Source organism: Drosophila santomea, chromosome X, assembly GCF_016746245.2.
Source record: "Drosophila santomea strain STO CAGO 1482 chromosome X, Prin_Dsan_1.1, whole genome shotgun sequence".
NCBI classification, from domain to species: Eukaryota; Metazoa; Arthropoda; class Insecta; order Diptera; family Drosophilidae; genus Drosophila; species Drosophila santomea.
In genome coordinates, this window is record NC_053021.2 from 7977733 (window position 1) to 7994160 (window position 16428).

Genomic DNA, 16428 nt, shown 5'->3' on the forward strand with positions numbered 1-16428 from the left:
ACCAATTTACATATTTAAGCTTTGGGCAAACGTAGAAGCGGAGTAGCAACTAGACGCAATCAATAGGAGCTGGAGCTGAAAAAAGCGACGAGTGGGCGCCTCCGGGAAGAAGGCAGTAACACCACACCACACCACACCACACCACACCACACCATACCATACCATACTATACCACATAATACACCAGATCAGATCAGATTAGACGAGGCCTGAGAAGACCACATCATCATCGTCATTCGCCGAATCAAAGGGCAGTTAGCTGCGACACCTACACCACCGCCAGAATGCGACTGCCATATCGAAATAAGAAGGTCACCCTGTGGGTGCTCTTCGGCATCATCGTCATCACCATGTTCCTATTCAAATTCACCGAACTGCGGCCCACATGCCTCTTCAAGGTGGACGCCACCAACGAGCTCTCCTCCCAAATGGTTCGCGTTGAGGTATGTATCCCCAAATCGAACACAATCTGTTTGCCCCACACCCCCCAAAAACCCCCACAACCCCACAACCCCACAACCACCATATCCATTCTTCCATCCTTTCCGTTCCGGAACAGAAAAAAAAAAAAGGAGAAAAATTATCGAACATCGACTTCCTTTGCACCAAGGTGCGTCGCAAAAATGTAGGCATGTGAGTAGGAAATATTTAAATTGAATCAAATGGTAAAAGGGCTGATTTACCTGGCGAGCAATCAGTTCGTCACTGATTCTAGGCTTGCCTTATTCGATAATCCATTTTTGATTCCGAAATCAGTGCGATGCTGAGCACTTTCAATTCAAACTTGATGGGTTATTTGAATTCCTGCAGGCGAATTGCGCTTATTATGGACTTCAGGCATCTAAAGCGAGCTATTGTTATACATATCTAAATTTTATCTGTAGCCCTAAGAGCACTACATTTGTGTGACGCACTGTGCGGCGTCCACGCCCCTCGTGCTGACCAAGCCAAACAAAAACATTTGCAATGATAAATCAAAGGAAAAAATGCATGGCAGTGGAACCTTAGCTGGATAACTAATTTCATGTTGGCTGAGCACAGATGAAAACCCAGTCACACCCCCCGGAAAACACCAACCGCACACGCAAAACCAAAGCAAAAGTCATTCGGGGAATTTAACTGGTTATCGGATGACCGAACAAGATTTTGTAAACATTAGTCGAGACCAAAATGGTCTCGTTGGACTTGAAATGGGCGATAGAAGTAGAGTGGGATGGGGTGGTGTATCCATTGATTAGCATTGGGAATATCGAAGGCGGAGGTCATAAGCAGCTTTGGCCATGGTGGCCAGCAGCCAGCAGTCATCAGCTTAGGTGAGGTGAGGTGGAGATGACTCCACAAATGGAAGACAATGCGTCCAGGATGCTCAAATCATTTCCACAGAGCATTAACACATCCCCCCCCCCCCACAAAATGAAAGGGGGGCTTTACACATGAAAAGGGGCTTTAATTCCGGGGATTTTGTGGATCCAATTATGGTAGTTTTGGAGCCATGGCTCAATTCGGCTATCATGCCGCATGCAAATGCATAATTACTTGGACCCATCGATTTATATTGCATTGCATTAAATTCAATGCACACACACACACTAAACTACGGCATCAGAAATGCATCTTATTTAAAGGGGGGGGAAATCACACTGTTCGGTTCAAACAAATGGCATAAAATTAATGCAAATCCAAATACAGAGTTCGGGTAATTAAGGAACGCAATATAAATTGGCTTTAATTCCGGATTATATTGTGCTGCCAAATATGGAAAATTTGAAGCCCAGGCATAAATTGCCAGCCAGCCAGCCAGTCAGCCAGGCTTTTCAAAATGCGAAATCAAAACGTGACTTAATTAACTTTCTCAAATTGGCTGACTTGCAACACAGCAAACGAAATTAATAGTAATTCTGGGATTAAATTGTTCACCGCCCAACCAAGTAGTAAATTCATAAACAAAGCACTTTGAACAATGGACTTCAATTTGATGGACTTCGGTTCAGCATGCAAATGAGCAGCAAAAGTGATTGATAATTTAATCCATCTTTACTTAACAGTAGCGAAAATCAATGTAGTGTTTCAATTGGGTAAACAACAAATGCAAAAGTATGAAGACGTGTTTGGGAAAGGTTCGAATAGCTTTCATTTGTTATCACCAACAAGACTAAATCTGTGATGAATTCTATTTATCTTATAAAACACTGTGATTAGATACAAAATAGCGCCAGGCCACTTTTATCGCACTTCTAATTGAATGCTTATGATTTATGGACGTCGATCGATTTCACATTAGGCGGGTAACAAACATCGCCATGTTTACCCTTGATAAGGCACCAAATTTATCACAGACTTTTGGGCTAGGTAAAGATAAGGCTTCGGCTCCATATGGATAGCTGGCATCTATTTTTAGTAATGCCCATCACCTGTCGCTCCATTTTGTGTGTCTTCTGACGCTAATGCCCCCGATGGCGTTGACACCTGCGCTTGTTCAACCAAGAAGCCATCGCCCACAGTCAGCTTTCACTCCGCATCATCATTATTATAATACAAATCATTATTATAATACAAATCATAATAATAATCATAATAATAATCATCGTGGCCATCAGCAGGAGCCATGCCATTTATTTTACGCCTGCAACTTTTCTCTAATTTCATATTTTTTTTCCCGTTTGTCTACACCTACACATTGCCGTCGCGGATGCGGATGTGGATCCAAAAACCCGGACACGGACACGGCTATGGTTACGGTTACGGATACGGATACGAAATACGGACACGCTCAGAAATACCTCACAGATGACAATCAACGCGTTTATTCATACAACCGTGAGATGCCATTAATATTCATAGGCGGCGTGCCGAGATCTGGGACGACTTTGATGCGCGCCATGCTGGATGCCCATCCCGATGTGCGGTAAGTCCTGCTCCCCAGCTATCCTGTCCTCCTGAAATCCTGAATCCCGAAGCCTGGCTACTGGGTTTTCCCCCCCGTAACCGGATAATACCCTTTCCCACCACCCGGCGACTGTTCGATTTGATTGTTTGCCACAATGCCGCGGTCTCGGGAGCGAATGCTTCACATCCTTCCTTCCTTCCATCCATTCATCCAACCATCGAAGAAGTCTTGCACATATCGGATATCAAAGGCGATTTATTGGTTTGCCATCGAACACGAAAAGGGTCTCAAGATGTTACAACTTTATATGCCAAGTCATATTTAATCGCCACCTGATCAGTTTGTTCTTCCATATTATATATATATTATATCTTAAATATTACATAACATTTTCAATGCCATCATCGAAATGGATACCCCGTTGTTAATTTGTTAAAGGACTCGAAATCAGGGCTGTCAATTCAATTAACATGTATCTTTCACCGAATGAAACTCAATTTAAAGTTGGCCTTGTGTCACATTTTGCGTAAGAGAAGTCCTCTTTTTTGCTTCGAGTTGTTGAGAACTTTGACATATCACAAATCTATATTATTCAGACATGTTTATCTCTATTTCTCTTTTTTTTTTGTAACAAAACGCCCTTTTTGAAATTGAATTTTCATGGAAAATACATTCCAAGGCAATGACTGGCGTAACTTACTAGGAATTTTCCTTTTCTAAAATTGCGAGAAAAAGTTCGAAGAAAACGGCTTCCACTTTAGTAGTTCAAAAATTTCACACGTATCGCATATCAATTTCCACTTATTTGTTGGGCTTTGTTTAAGCTAATCTTGTTTATTTTCCATTAAACGCGACCTTTCTTTGTTTTCCTTTAAATTAATACATAAGAATGTTGGTTTAATGTGTATTATATAAGGTTCATTTAAATGTGGTTCATTGGTTACAGTCTTTAAATTTCGTAATATACCCAACTCAAATGGCAAATTTCTTACACCTTGACGCATCATCATGAGTTTGTTTACCATATTTTCCAAATCCTTTAAGCCAGGAAATCTGCTAACCAAATTTCACACTTGCCCTGAGTGGAATCAACATTTGCCGATGATGCCTTGAAAAAACATTCGAATTCCAAATAATTTCCTTTTCCGTTCTTTTTTTGGGGGGACCTTTTTCCCTCTTCGGCTTTGTTGCACTGTCATAAAGTGTATTTGTATTTCCACACTGCCCCATTGGGGAAAATGTTGTAAATTTGAATATACATATACATTTTTGGGGCCGTTGCTCCGCCGATTCAACTTCCCAATTTCAATCTTCCACCTACGGCAGCCAGGCAAGCCAGTGAAACCAATTCGATATATTCCGTTTCTGCCCTTTGGCAATTTTAATATCTTTTTACTCTTCATTTTGAGTTGAGAGCCGTGCTGCCTCCATTTGCGTATCTGTTTGTATTCTTCGGTCCGTTGTTTTTATTTGCGATATATTATTATAATAATTTCCTAAGTCCACCCTACGCATGAGTAATTAGCCACGGCATTTGGCGCAATCTGAAAATGAGAAATGGTCAAGTTTTTCGTTAGCCCAGCCCCCCGCCTTTATGTTATTAACAATTTGCCTTTTTGCCCGGCCCATTTCCAGACCATTTCGCTCCATCCTGTCATCCCATCGTATCCGTGGCCTATCCCGTGTCCTGGATCCTGACATCAGGATGCTTGGATGCCTGGTTGCCTCACTGGTTGGCTGCTGGGCTGCCTGGCAGGCAGGCAGTCAGTTGGGGTCGCTTTTTCTGATGGCTGCACAGCGCAATTTCCGCTATTTAAAAACCGACTTCCCTTTCCCTCAAAGATCTCACGGATTTTAGTTACAGAATGGGTCCTCGTCCTTTGTTCGCCTTTGCAGGACTCCAAAAACGTAACGTGGGCGGTGCAAAGTGTAAAACTTTCCTAACCGTATGTGGAGTAGGTCACCTCACCCTCATCTCCACGTCTCCTCGCCCTGTGACGCCACATACACTCCTGGTTTCCAGATTAAATCTGGTTTAGTATTTGTAGCATTTAGCATTTAGACTTGGCATCAACTAATTGAGTCTGGGGCAAGCCCCGAAACAATTTTGTGGGATTTGCATGGAATACTAGGGATAGAAGGCTAGAGGAATAGAGGCATAGAGGGATCGTCAGTTGGAGGGCTCCCATGCTGAGGTGCGAACAAATGTAATTGGTTGGGGCCAGATAAAGTTGTGACCCCGATTTAGATGGTGCAAAATAGGTGACTCCATGTTTTCGGGCTATTAAATTGCGGTTTTAATGCGTTTTTGTTTTTATTTTGAGGGAACCTTTTGAAAGTTTAATGTTGGGTAATTTAGGATTGATAACTTGGTGTCACAGAACTAAATTCTTATTTTCTTAAATTCTTCTTAAATTATTCAGAAGTTGCCTTCTGTGCATTTTTCTATTTTATTTTCATACATTTTTAAACTAAAACCAAATCAAGTAAAAACGTCAGTTATTTTGCCTAGTTTTCTTAGCAATTGCAAACACGTAAGCTTGCTACAGATAACCAACTTAATTAACAAACAGATAATACAAGTTGACTTACAACTTGAAAATATATCAAACTAAAATGATAAGTTGACAATAAAGCAGCGCACTTTAAGTGCCGACTTTAAGTGTTTACTGAAGTTCTGCATAATAAACAAAATAGTGTATTAGTAGAAAATTATTAGTATAAAATATGTTAATTAGATAGAATGCACTACAAATTATTTGTTACTCGCTCGAACGTAAACCGTAATGGCTGGCACTATTGCTCAATTTTATTCAATTAAAAAAGGCAATTAACTTTGATATAATTGCTCTCAAAAATGTGCGGTCACACAAATTAAATCAAATATTTGATTTGTAACTTTGACATCAAGGAGCAATGGTTAAACATTTAGTAATGAGTTTATTACTAGCCACTACTGTATGATATATACTATTTACTATATAGTTTCATTTGGAACTTATGGCTTTGATCGACTTTTATTACTCTGCTTTTTTGGGGGGTTCATAAGTTCGAGTTACTGTGGCTGGCGCTGCTGTGTGGGATATTTATGATAATTTACGCAATCAGGCAGTAATTTTTTGTGTGTGCTCTGAACTTGATTACGGAGCACTGGCGGCGGAAAATTCTAGAGCGGCAAACGAATCGTTTGAAGCCCTTTATAGTTCACTGGTTTCAGCAGTCCTGGAATCGAAGGGGGGCATACAGAGGAGAGGACTGAAATCGGAGTTATGCAGCAGACATCGAATCGCGACGGGGACTCCACTTCCACATCCGCATCCACATCCGCATCCGCTGGAGGGTAACCCAAAAGAGCTAACAGCGGATGGCATACCATTTCGTTTTGTCGATTGCATTAGAAGAGCGGGAGGAAGAGGAGCAGGTGGTGCTGGAGGTGGAGGTGGAGGAGCAGAATGGAGGTTGCACAATGGAGGTGGAACCCCCATCACATGTTGCCTGGCCATACTGAACTAGGATATTGGGGCGTCACTCTACCAACGTAAAGCTTGACTTGGATTTTCATTTAACGGGGCTACGATGTGAAGCTTGTGTTAGTCAAAACTCCATTGACCAGTTATACTTATAGGTATCTAATTCAGCTAAATAGTAAGCTTAAGTAAGTAATGCTACCAAGTCAGTTAAATCAGCTTAGTTAAAAGAGCGCTGTAACGAAATGCAGCATTGAAATGATCACAATACTGCGAGCCAACTAACCACTTGCCGTCCATGTTTTGTCCCAACTGAAAGCTTAGATTTTGAAATCCATGGATCCAGCAGGGGCAACAATGCACCGTATCTACGTAAACAGAAGCTGCCCCGCAGCCACTATTCCGCCGCTTTGTGTGTATTTATTCTCATCTGTATATATATTTTTTTTTCTTTGCTTTTTGGAATCCGTGCAGCTGCGGGCAGGAAACCCGCGTCATTCCGCGCATCCTGCAGCTGCGCTCGCACTGGCTGAAGTCCGAGAAGGAGTCACTGCGCCTGCAGGAGGCCGGCATCACCAAAGAGGTCATGAACAGTGCCATCGCGCAGTTCTGTCTGGAAATCATCGCCAAGCACGGCGAGCCGGCGCCGCGTTTATGCAACAAGGATCCGCTGACGCTGAAAATGGGCTCCTATGTCATCGAGCTATTTCCGAACGTAAGCACCAGCAGTGATACAATTTCCGCATACTCCGCACACTCCGCACACTTTGCATCCTGTGCAAGCATAAAAAACATAACCATATCAGTAATGCAATACCATTTTCATTTACCATATCTGAGTCTGGCATTAAAGCCCTCTTCGCTCGCTGTTGTCACAGAAATATCACTTTTAATGGACATTAACCTGGGGGGATGGTGGCACTGTCATCCAAAAAAGAACGCCAGCCAAAGATAACAAAAAGCTCTCTCGACAGGCGATTTAAAATCTTTGCTGTGCTATAATGTGATTAAATGTAATATTTGTATATATCATGAAAGCACATAAGCACAAATATCAAAATGAAAATGTTAAATGTAGTAAAAGCATTAAGTTTTGCAAGAATGCGATTTAATGAAGTGCATATACTTGATTGTTACTATTTAAGTGCTATTATTCTATATACTATTATTACTAGTATTTAATGTATTCAGAGTGTTTCTTTTTTAATCCTTTTTGCGGGTGCACCTGTTACCGGTTACCCGTTTTTCTGGTCGTTACAGGCTAAATTCCTATTCATGGTGCGCGACGGCCGGGCGACTGTTCATTCGATTATATCGCGCAAGGTGACAATCACCGGCTTCGATTTGAGCAGCTACCGGCAGTGCATGCAGAAGTGGAACCACGCCATCGAGGTGATGCACGAGCAGTGCCGGGACATTGGCAAGGACCGCTGCATGATGGTGAGTCCTGGCCACCCATTCACACAGACACCCAGACACCCAGATACCCAGACACCCAATAGTCAGATGCTCACATGGCCACCAGGAGCAGGTGGCCAGGTGTGGCGCCACCCATCTCAATCAACGATGATTAACTTGGTCGGGGTGCTGCAGTCTGGCACAGGAAATTAAGAGAGCTGACTTTTAAATTCCATTGATGGCGGCTCTCAAAAAAACGAGTGTATATTAAAATGTGCACAGATAGGCGGCGTTTAAAGAGCCAAGTATTTGTGGTGCATTGTAAAACCATTTATGCACTCGTTTTTGCCGAAAGCCTTTTTTCTATCAGTATTTTAGCCATAACAATGGAAATAATAGTCCCAATGGGGAATATCATACCTCGTTTAGTTCGTAATTAAATTTCCTATCAAACTGTGTTTACAGAAATTTTTTTTATTTTTTTTTCAAATTTTTTTGCAATTTTTTTTATGATATTTGAATATTGGCCGAAAATCGTTTATCTGCTTTTTACTACTATAAATATCAGTATTTTGATCAGAACATTCGAAATATTGGTCCAAATATAGAATTTCATACCTCGTTGAGTTCGTAATTAAATTTCCAATCGAACTGTGTTTTCAAAAAAAAATTCTATGTCGTTCCAATTTTTTGCAAATTTTGATGATGGTACCCCTTACAAAAAATGCGAAAAAATGGCCAAAAATTATTTTGATGCAGTCGGTCAAAAAGTGATTTGGTTGGTTAGTATTGGTAATTAGGAGTACAAAACTGTAATTCTTTTCGATTTCTGACCTTTTTCAGCCAAGTTATACCGAAAATGCCAATCGTAAATATTGAATTTTTGGCAAAAATCGATTTTCTGTTTTTTTGCGTAAATAATTATCAGTATTTTTATCACAACATTCGAAATAGTGGTCCAAATATGGAATGCCATACCTCGTTGAGTTCGTAATTAAATTTCCAATCGAACTGTGTTTTCAAAAAAAAATTCTATGTCGTTCCAATTTTTTTGCAAATTTTGATGATGGTACCCCTTACAAAAAATGCGAAAAAATGGCCAAAAATTATTTTAACAGAGTCGATCAAAAAGTAATTTGGTTGGTTAGTATTGGTAATTAGGAGTACAAAACTGTAATTCTTTTCGATTTCTGACCATTTTTAGCCAAGTTATACCGAAAATGCCAATCGTAAATATTGAAATTTTGGCAAAAATCGATTTTCTGTTTTTTTGCGTAAAAATTTATCAGTATTTTTATCACAACATTCGAAATAGTGGTCCAAATATGGAATGCCATACCTCGTTGAGTTCGTAATTAAATTTCCAATCGAACTGTGTTTTCAAAAAAAAATTCTATGTCGTTCCAATTTTTTGCAAATGCGAAATACAAAAAATGCGAAAAAATGGCCAAAAATTATTTTAACAGAGTCGATCAAAAAGTGATTTGGTTGGTTAGTATTGGTAATTAGGAGTACAAAACTGTAATTCTTTTCGATTTCTGACCATTTTTAGCCAAGTTATACCGAAAATGCCAATCGTAAATATTGAAATTTTGGCAAAAATCGTTTTTCTGTTTTTTTGTCAGTTCTTTCACAGGAAATAATCAAATGTATTTCTTTCTCTGTCAGGTGTACTACGAGCAGCTGGTCCTGCATCCCGAGGAGTGGATGCGAAAGATATTGAAATTCCTGGACGTGCCGTGGAACGATGCGGTGCTGCACCACGAGGAGTTTATCAACAAGCCGAATGGAGTGCCGCTGTCCAAGTAAGTGGAAATCGTAGAATTGCGAATGTATTGAGTCCATAATTCAACATTGCATCCAATCGCAGGGTGGAGCGTTCGTCGGACCAGGTTATCAAGCCGGTTAATCTGGAGGCGATGTCCAAATGGGTTGGCCAAATACCCGGCGACGTGGTGCGCGACATGGCCGACATAGCGCCCATGCTGTCCGTGCTCGGTTACGATCCGTACGCGAATCCGCCGGACTATGGTAAGCCAGATGCATGGGTGCAGGACAACACGTCGAAGGTAAGGTGCAACCCCACACCGGTTCTCGAATGCAAAACAAACTCAAAACACTCCAAAAACAGTCACTTTTTCATGTTACCACTTCACCAAATCATCTCAGCACGACAGTGATGCCAATATTATATGTTTCATTTGTGATTTTCAATCATATTTTTAATTATTTAAATTAACTGCAATCCGCAATGTTGATTTGAGAACTCATATTCTCTGCTAAACAATTGAATTCAACTTAACACCAGAATGCAACTTAAATTACAACTGTAATAGAATTTATTACAAACTCTGTGGGCCATACGTTTATGAATTTTAAAATTTTGCAGAGCTTAAGGACGAATTCTTTCCAATTTAGGGCTCTTAAGATACTTCCATTGGCATCACCACCGTCAAGTGCAGGCAAAATCACTCTATACCTATTACACACCAGCACCACCCACTGGAATCCCTTTTCGTGTCCTTTGTTTTTGTTGCTTGTCATTTTCACAGGCTCTTGATATCTTTCACCTTTCACTTTGGCTCGGGGCCGTTGAAGTTGCCACTGCCGCTGCCTGTGTCATTGGCATATTTTGCACTTCCCTGCATATCCCATGCACATATCCCATACGCACCGTATGCCCTGCCCCTCCAACCAGCAGCAACAAAAGGGAAACCCAACCACTTACATCACATCACATTGTGCAACTCGTTTTTGTTTTTTTTTTTTGTTTTTTATCCTTCTACTCGATTTCGTTCTGTATGTGCGATTTGTGTTTTGCTTGTTTGTTTTGTGTTTTGCACTTCGCCTTCTCGTTTGTTGGTTGCACCTAGCGATTTTACTTTATATTTGGTTCTTTTTTCCGCCTTTTTTTGTATTGTTCTTTTTCCAGCTACTTTGATTCATACGAGTGTGTGTAATGCATTCGTTGGGGTTACAAAGCCATGAAACTGAAAGGAACACCATTGATCACAATGATGATGTGGGTTTGATGGGGGTCGCTTGCTGGCGCCATCTATGGTTGATGGTATGCACATTGTGAGCTTAATGTTGGGAAAAACTATGATGTTCTGCTTCTATTTATTTGTAACACCTGGAATATATATGGAGTACATATGAATTTAATCGAATAATAGTATAGTATATCGAGGGCATCGCGGTAAAAAATATTGCAATTTTTTCTTTCCTCAATGTTGCAAACTATGTAATGTCATTATTTATTTAACACTTTCCGCTGCTATATATTTTATCAATCAATGTTTTTTGCACCCATTTTTACGTAATTTGACCTTTATTTTCCTTCGTTTATGCCAGCAAAAGTTGCAAGAGTTGATTTCATGATTAATTTATCCAGTTCCAAAGGGACATTGCAGCATTCAACAACAAATTAAATAAGTTCAATTATATAAGTTGTACTTTTTGAGCAGATTTACTCGGAGATAGTTTAACATAAATAGTACATTTTACTAAGCAATCGCATTATCAGATGTACGAGGAGTGTAGTTGAGTTCATTGCTGCCAAGCAATTTTAATTAGACCATAATTGGTTTTTATGATTTGGCCAAGGATTCAAGGATTCAAAGCTTTTCCCAGCTACCTTCCTTGCAGATTACAGAGCTAACAGCTGTCGGCCACCGGAATTTTCAACTATTTTGATTGCAATTTTCGGTTAACTTGGCCATTTTTACCGACCTTTTGCCCCCTGTCTTCCCAGTTGCCTTCTGCTTTCTCTATTTTTTTTTTTATCCCACCCGTCGGCAACTGGTATCTCTGTTTGCAAGTGCATCCTGCTGAGTTATGTCCGGCGCAGCGAGGCGTTAAATTAGCTGCTAATTAATTAGTCCACTCCTCGTTACTCCGGGCCACTCGACTCGAGTGGCGTTGAGTTAACTCAAGTTCAGCTATCTGCGCGCTGACTTACGCCTCCTTTTTTCTTCTCCAGCATATATTTGCTTGAGCGCTATTTCTTTCTATATTATTTCATAGAACTCCACTATAAATACTAGTAATCGCTTGCAAAATGGTAGAAAAATAGTTGCAAAAGAGATGCAACTGCAGTAACTTAAAATTCGGCTTCTTTCTTGATTTTTTTTTGCATTTGGGTGTTATGTGTCTCAACGCAACGAGGTTTAAAATTAATATTTTCACTCGATTTGCTGCACCTAGGCTGGAACCTCTTTTTTGTGTGTTTTTTTTTTTTTTTTTTTTTTGCGGTGCCAGTGGTTTGTTTTTTTTATGATGTTCCCGATTTTTGTGCGTTTTTATTGGCCTGTCAAAGGGGCAATTTCTGTTTGACAGTTGCAATTGCAATGTTTCCGAGCTGCTGCCGCCAGTGGTGGCCAGTCGGTGGGCGGCAGCTGCGGAGGGGGCGTGGCCGTGGCTTGATGGCATAAGTGGCAATTTATACATGCACGCCACCGGCAGACGGGATGGTGAAATGGGGCAAGGAGGTGGTGGATAAATGTTCACGGGAACCGGACAAAGTTAAGTCAACTTTCGCAATCCCCGCCAGCTTGACAGGCATCCGATACCACCACCCCCAATCCCCATCGCCCATTGCATCGCCCAAACCGATTGCAATCCCTTTTTTTCAGAAGTGATGGCTCACCGGCCAGTTAACCCATGCACCCCCCCTCGAAAGCCACGCAACGTGCCACGCAATTAATATCAATTGAAAGTCCGGCAATTTCATTATATTCCTTAATTTATGTTAATGGCAAATATTTTAATTAATTGACGGCTCTGTGCCCGCAGCCCCTTGCCGCCATTGGAAGAGAGGTGTCTGCAAACATTAAATATTTTAAACATATTTGCATATTTAATATTTATGCAAAAATTAAAAAGCGAGCGGTGGCAGCGGCGTTGCGTTGCAGCGAGGAAATTGAAATCAAATAACGAAACGTTAACAGCCTGAGGTGGATGGTAAAGGCGAAAGGGGAATAGGGAAAACAGCAACTGAGTTAAAAGGAAAAACCGCACAAAGAAAGAAAATTACGCTCACGTTGTAAAAACAAGATCTGCATTTGTACAGCGAAAGATAAACAAAAACCAAATGGAAATCTAAAATATTTAACAACGAACAGAAAGCGCGAATAAAACGAACTTCAATTGTTTCCAGTCACAATTTGCGTAAAAGAGCCATGAAAACTAATGAGATAGCTTCTAAGAATAGAACAATATACGTTCACATTATGCAACTTGCAGTTAAATCATACTTCTCGGTTATAGAGAACACATTTAAAGTTCACATTTTTTATAATCATTTTCAATCAATTTTAAGTTTGCTTTAAAGAACTCGTGCTAAAGTAAAAAATTGCTATGCCGAATGGAGTGTAAAAGTGAATTTCTTCCATATTTTAAGTGCGGCTGACGAAAATACATAAAACTGAACTGAAATAAGAGTCAGAGGCAGCTAAGGAATTTCTATAACTGTTTTTCTTGCGCTTTAATTTGCACAACTGCGACGTCGCAAAGTTGAACATCAAATTGTTGTACTGCCAAAGTTTTCGCTTTGACAGGCACTCAAACGTTTTGGCAGTCAAAAAAGGGGGCAGATGTTTGCATACGCTGTATGCCACATAGTGCCGCAGTTGCATCAGCAGCAGCAGCATCAGCCATCAGCCGTAATGAGGAGGCCATCGGCAACAGCTGCAATTGCACGGGAAATACACGATTTGCAGGGCTTTTGGGGAAAGGGAGCTGGAAGGAGTGAGAGAAGGGGGGAAAGGGGAGCAGTTGTACTCGTATGTGGGTTTATTCACGCACAAGTGCGCCCATTATGAGCGGTCTAATTTGAATACGCATTTGGTTCTGTCTACTTTCAGCTAAAGGCCAATCGAATGCTGTGGGAGAGTAAGGCGAAGCAAGTGCTGCAGATGTCATCCAGCGAGGATGACAACACGAACACCATCATCAACAATAGCAACAATAAGGATAACAACAATAATCAGTACACAATCAATAAAATGATACCAGAACAACGCGGCAGACAGCGGCAGCATGTACAGCAGCAACATCTGCAACAGCAGCAACAGCAGCAGCATCATCCGCAACAGCAGCAACATCAGCGGCAGCAGCAACATCAGGAGCAGCAGCATCAGCAGCAGCAGCAGCAGCAGGAGGAGAGCGAGTCGGAAAGGGAAGCGGAACCGGATCGAGAACAACAATTGTTGCATCAAAAGCCAAAGGATGTCATTACGATAAAGCAGCTGCCATTAGCCGGCAGTAACAATAACAATAACAACATCAACAATAACATCAACAACAATATCAACAACAACAACAACATAGAGGACCCCATGGCGGATACATGATATCCGCACATACCCATAAGACTGCCGCGCGGCAAGCATTGAAACTGGGTAACTAACTCTCTTGGCTGCCGAAAAGGACAACGATAATGATAACTGTTGCTGCTGCTGCTGCAAGAAACCAATTTTAAATTGTATTAGTTTGATATGTGTGAATGATGTACTTGGATTAATGCTTCGTCAAGTTACCAAAAAACAGCAGAAAAGCAAGCAATTAACATACAACACACAAGTAGTTACACTCTAAAGAAACGTTTTTGTGACGAGAAATGCCAATTTAAAAGCCAACCTCGCCCTGCGTCCTGCGCCCCTTTTAATTCGCAGTAATTTATTTATACCTTAATATCTCTTAACTGGATTTACCTTAATGCGGGCTGGGCGTTGAATTATTAAATTTATTGTGCAATGAATTGCTTCATTTGTTCCATTCAAATGGTCACTACAACTACTATTACCTTAATTAGCAGCTCTCAACATATTCAACTGATAAACTACTTAATTTAATGAAAAACTGCATTCATATAATCTAGTTTGAATTTAGTTGATTAAATGCGATTTTTGAATCTTTTGTTTAATCGAGCGGTTGGCATTTACCCCCCTTTCCACGGCGTCTTAACGCAGTCAAGAAACGCACTGTATGCCTAAATATTAATAAATGTTTTGCAACAAAAAATGATAACCACCAAAAGAAGCTGAAGAAAAAACGAGGAGTTTTTGCAATAATAAAGATGCAGGAAATCCATTGCATGCTCACACCGACCTCGTTTACAAGAAAAATAAAAACAAAACATTTTAATTTAGTTTAGAATTCTTTTTTAAGCCTTTTGTACGAATGTTTTTTGAGAGACTCGTGTCGGTTTATCACCTAGAACCTTTTTTTTTTTGTATCTGTAATTGTGTACATAAAATATAAATATCTGAATTATGTTTCCCACTAATCGAATGAATCTCTACCTGAAATTCGTCTATGGGTTCGCGGAATCTTTATAAATTTTTATAAAGAGTACAGAATACAATATAACATTAAGCACTGTTTATAGTTTGCAAACGGTAGGACAAAGCAAAACGAAACCCATTTAGAAGTGTTACATTTTTAACGAGAAGAGCTTTTAAGATGTTTAGTTTATTAATTGTAATCGCATATAAAATATTTGCTGCTGATGACAAAGAAAAAAAGACGTGAACTAGTATAGAAATATTACAATTTTGTAAACTTTTTTTGTGTTGCAATAAATTGACTGAATGTAAAGAAAACCAATTTAATAAAACCATATATAACTATATATATAAATGTATACCTTAAACTGAGTGTCTAAATGTATATGAAAGTTGTAATAGATTTTAAATGTATATGTGTGCGTGCAGTAAGGGAATCGAAGAATCGAAGTTAGCTAAGCTAAATTATTTGGTCTAGGAAATTTACTTCAAACTCAAATGGCTGACCTAGAACAGTGAAAGAACGATTACAGCAATATAAGGACACAAACTTAATGTTCTATTTGAAAAAGATGGCGGGTTTTTGGACAATTCGAAGTTTGACAGTTATTACTTTAGAAATTTGACAGAAAGAAACCTTCTACGCAAACTGTATTCCCAACTTTAATACTTGCCATCTTCTTCAGTCATTTGAATTTGAAGGTGGTTTTTTTATAACCTTTTTTTTTGTAGCAAGGAGTATATCCTTGCACACAGACAGACACTCACACAGACACACGAGCCTTGTCCGTCCTAACTGCTGTGTGTGTGCGAACAGGATGGCTATATTATGTACTTACTTGTCGTTAGCTTTGTGCTCAAAGAAAACTATTTATGTTTGTTTGTTATAATTAATTTCAAGAAATAAAATGAGAATCGCTGACAATAAATAAGGAAAAAATGATTGCTTAGAGAAAATTGAAGTTTATTTGATGGCGGCGATGGAAAATCCCGCTTGCTCTCTAATAGCTAAGAAGAAAATTAAAGGAAAATAAAGTCAAACATAATATAAAAGAAAAAAGTTTATATAAATGTGGTTTTTTGTAGTCACAGTGCGCGTCGCAACCATAAAACTATTCAGTTTTGTGATTGAAACCGTATTTAATTTGTGAACTATAATACAAGATATATATATATGTGAAACGTAAACTATTTTTGCTAGCTTTTAAGATGCATTTTTTTTCCTCAAAATTACGCCTGAATGTATGTAATATGCATAACTCTCTTAATACACATGTATTATATATTGTATTGTACATTTTTTTTTGTGTGTGGAATTGCTGCAGTTAGGACAGGAATCCAGACACCAATGTTGAGAAACTAACGATCTACTTGCAGCTGACAGACAATC

General features: G+C 39.7%; 1 protein-coding gene across 2 annotated transcripts; it reads left to right on the forward strand.

Moving 5' to 3' along the window:
- Positions 1 to 284: 284 nt before the first annotated feature.
- Positions 285 to 15995, forward strand: LOC120455436 (protein-tyrosine sulfotransferase). Of its 2 annotated transcripts, none has more exons than XM_039641632.1 (7): positions 285 to 443; positions 2775 to 2905; positions 6829 to 7069; positions 7615 to 7794; positions 9421 to 9557; positions 9623 to 9821; positions 13617 to 15995. In XM_039641632.1, exons 1-7 carry the CDS (start codon positions 285 to 287, stop codon positions 14103 to 14105), a joined length of 1536 nt encoding a protein of 511 aa, XP_039497566.1. In that variant the 3' UTR covers positions 14106 to 15995. The 2 variants fall into 2 exon arrangements, with proteins under 2 accessions (XP_039497566.1, XP_039497567.1); XM_039641633.2 differs by having other exon boundaries at positions 9623 to 9783; positions 13617 to 13788.
- The last annotated feature ends 433 nt before the right edge of the window (positions 15996 to 16428 follow it).

What these genes read in the sequence shown, in the direction of transcription:
- LOC120455436 (XM_039641632.1), top strand. Translation starts at nt 285, where the DNA reads ATGCGACTGCCATATCGAAATAAGAAGGTCACCCTGTGGGTGCTCTTC. An exon ending in GCAAGGACCGCTGCATGATG is followed by an intron (nt 7,795 to 9,420) that starts GTGAGTCCTGGC and finishes TTTCTCTGTCAG; the next exon opens with GTGTACTACGAGCAGCTGGT. An exon ending in TGCAGGACAACACGTCGAAG is followed by an intron (nt 9,822 to 13,616) that starts GTAAGGTGCAAC and finishes GTCTACTTTCAG; the next exon opens with CTAAAGGCCAATCGAATGCT.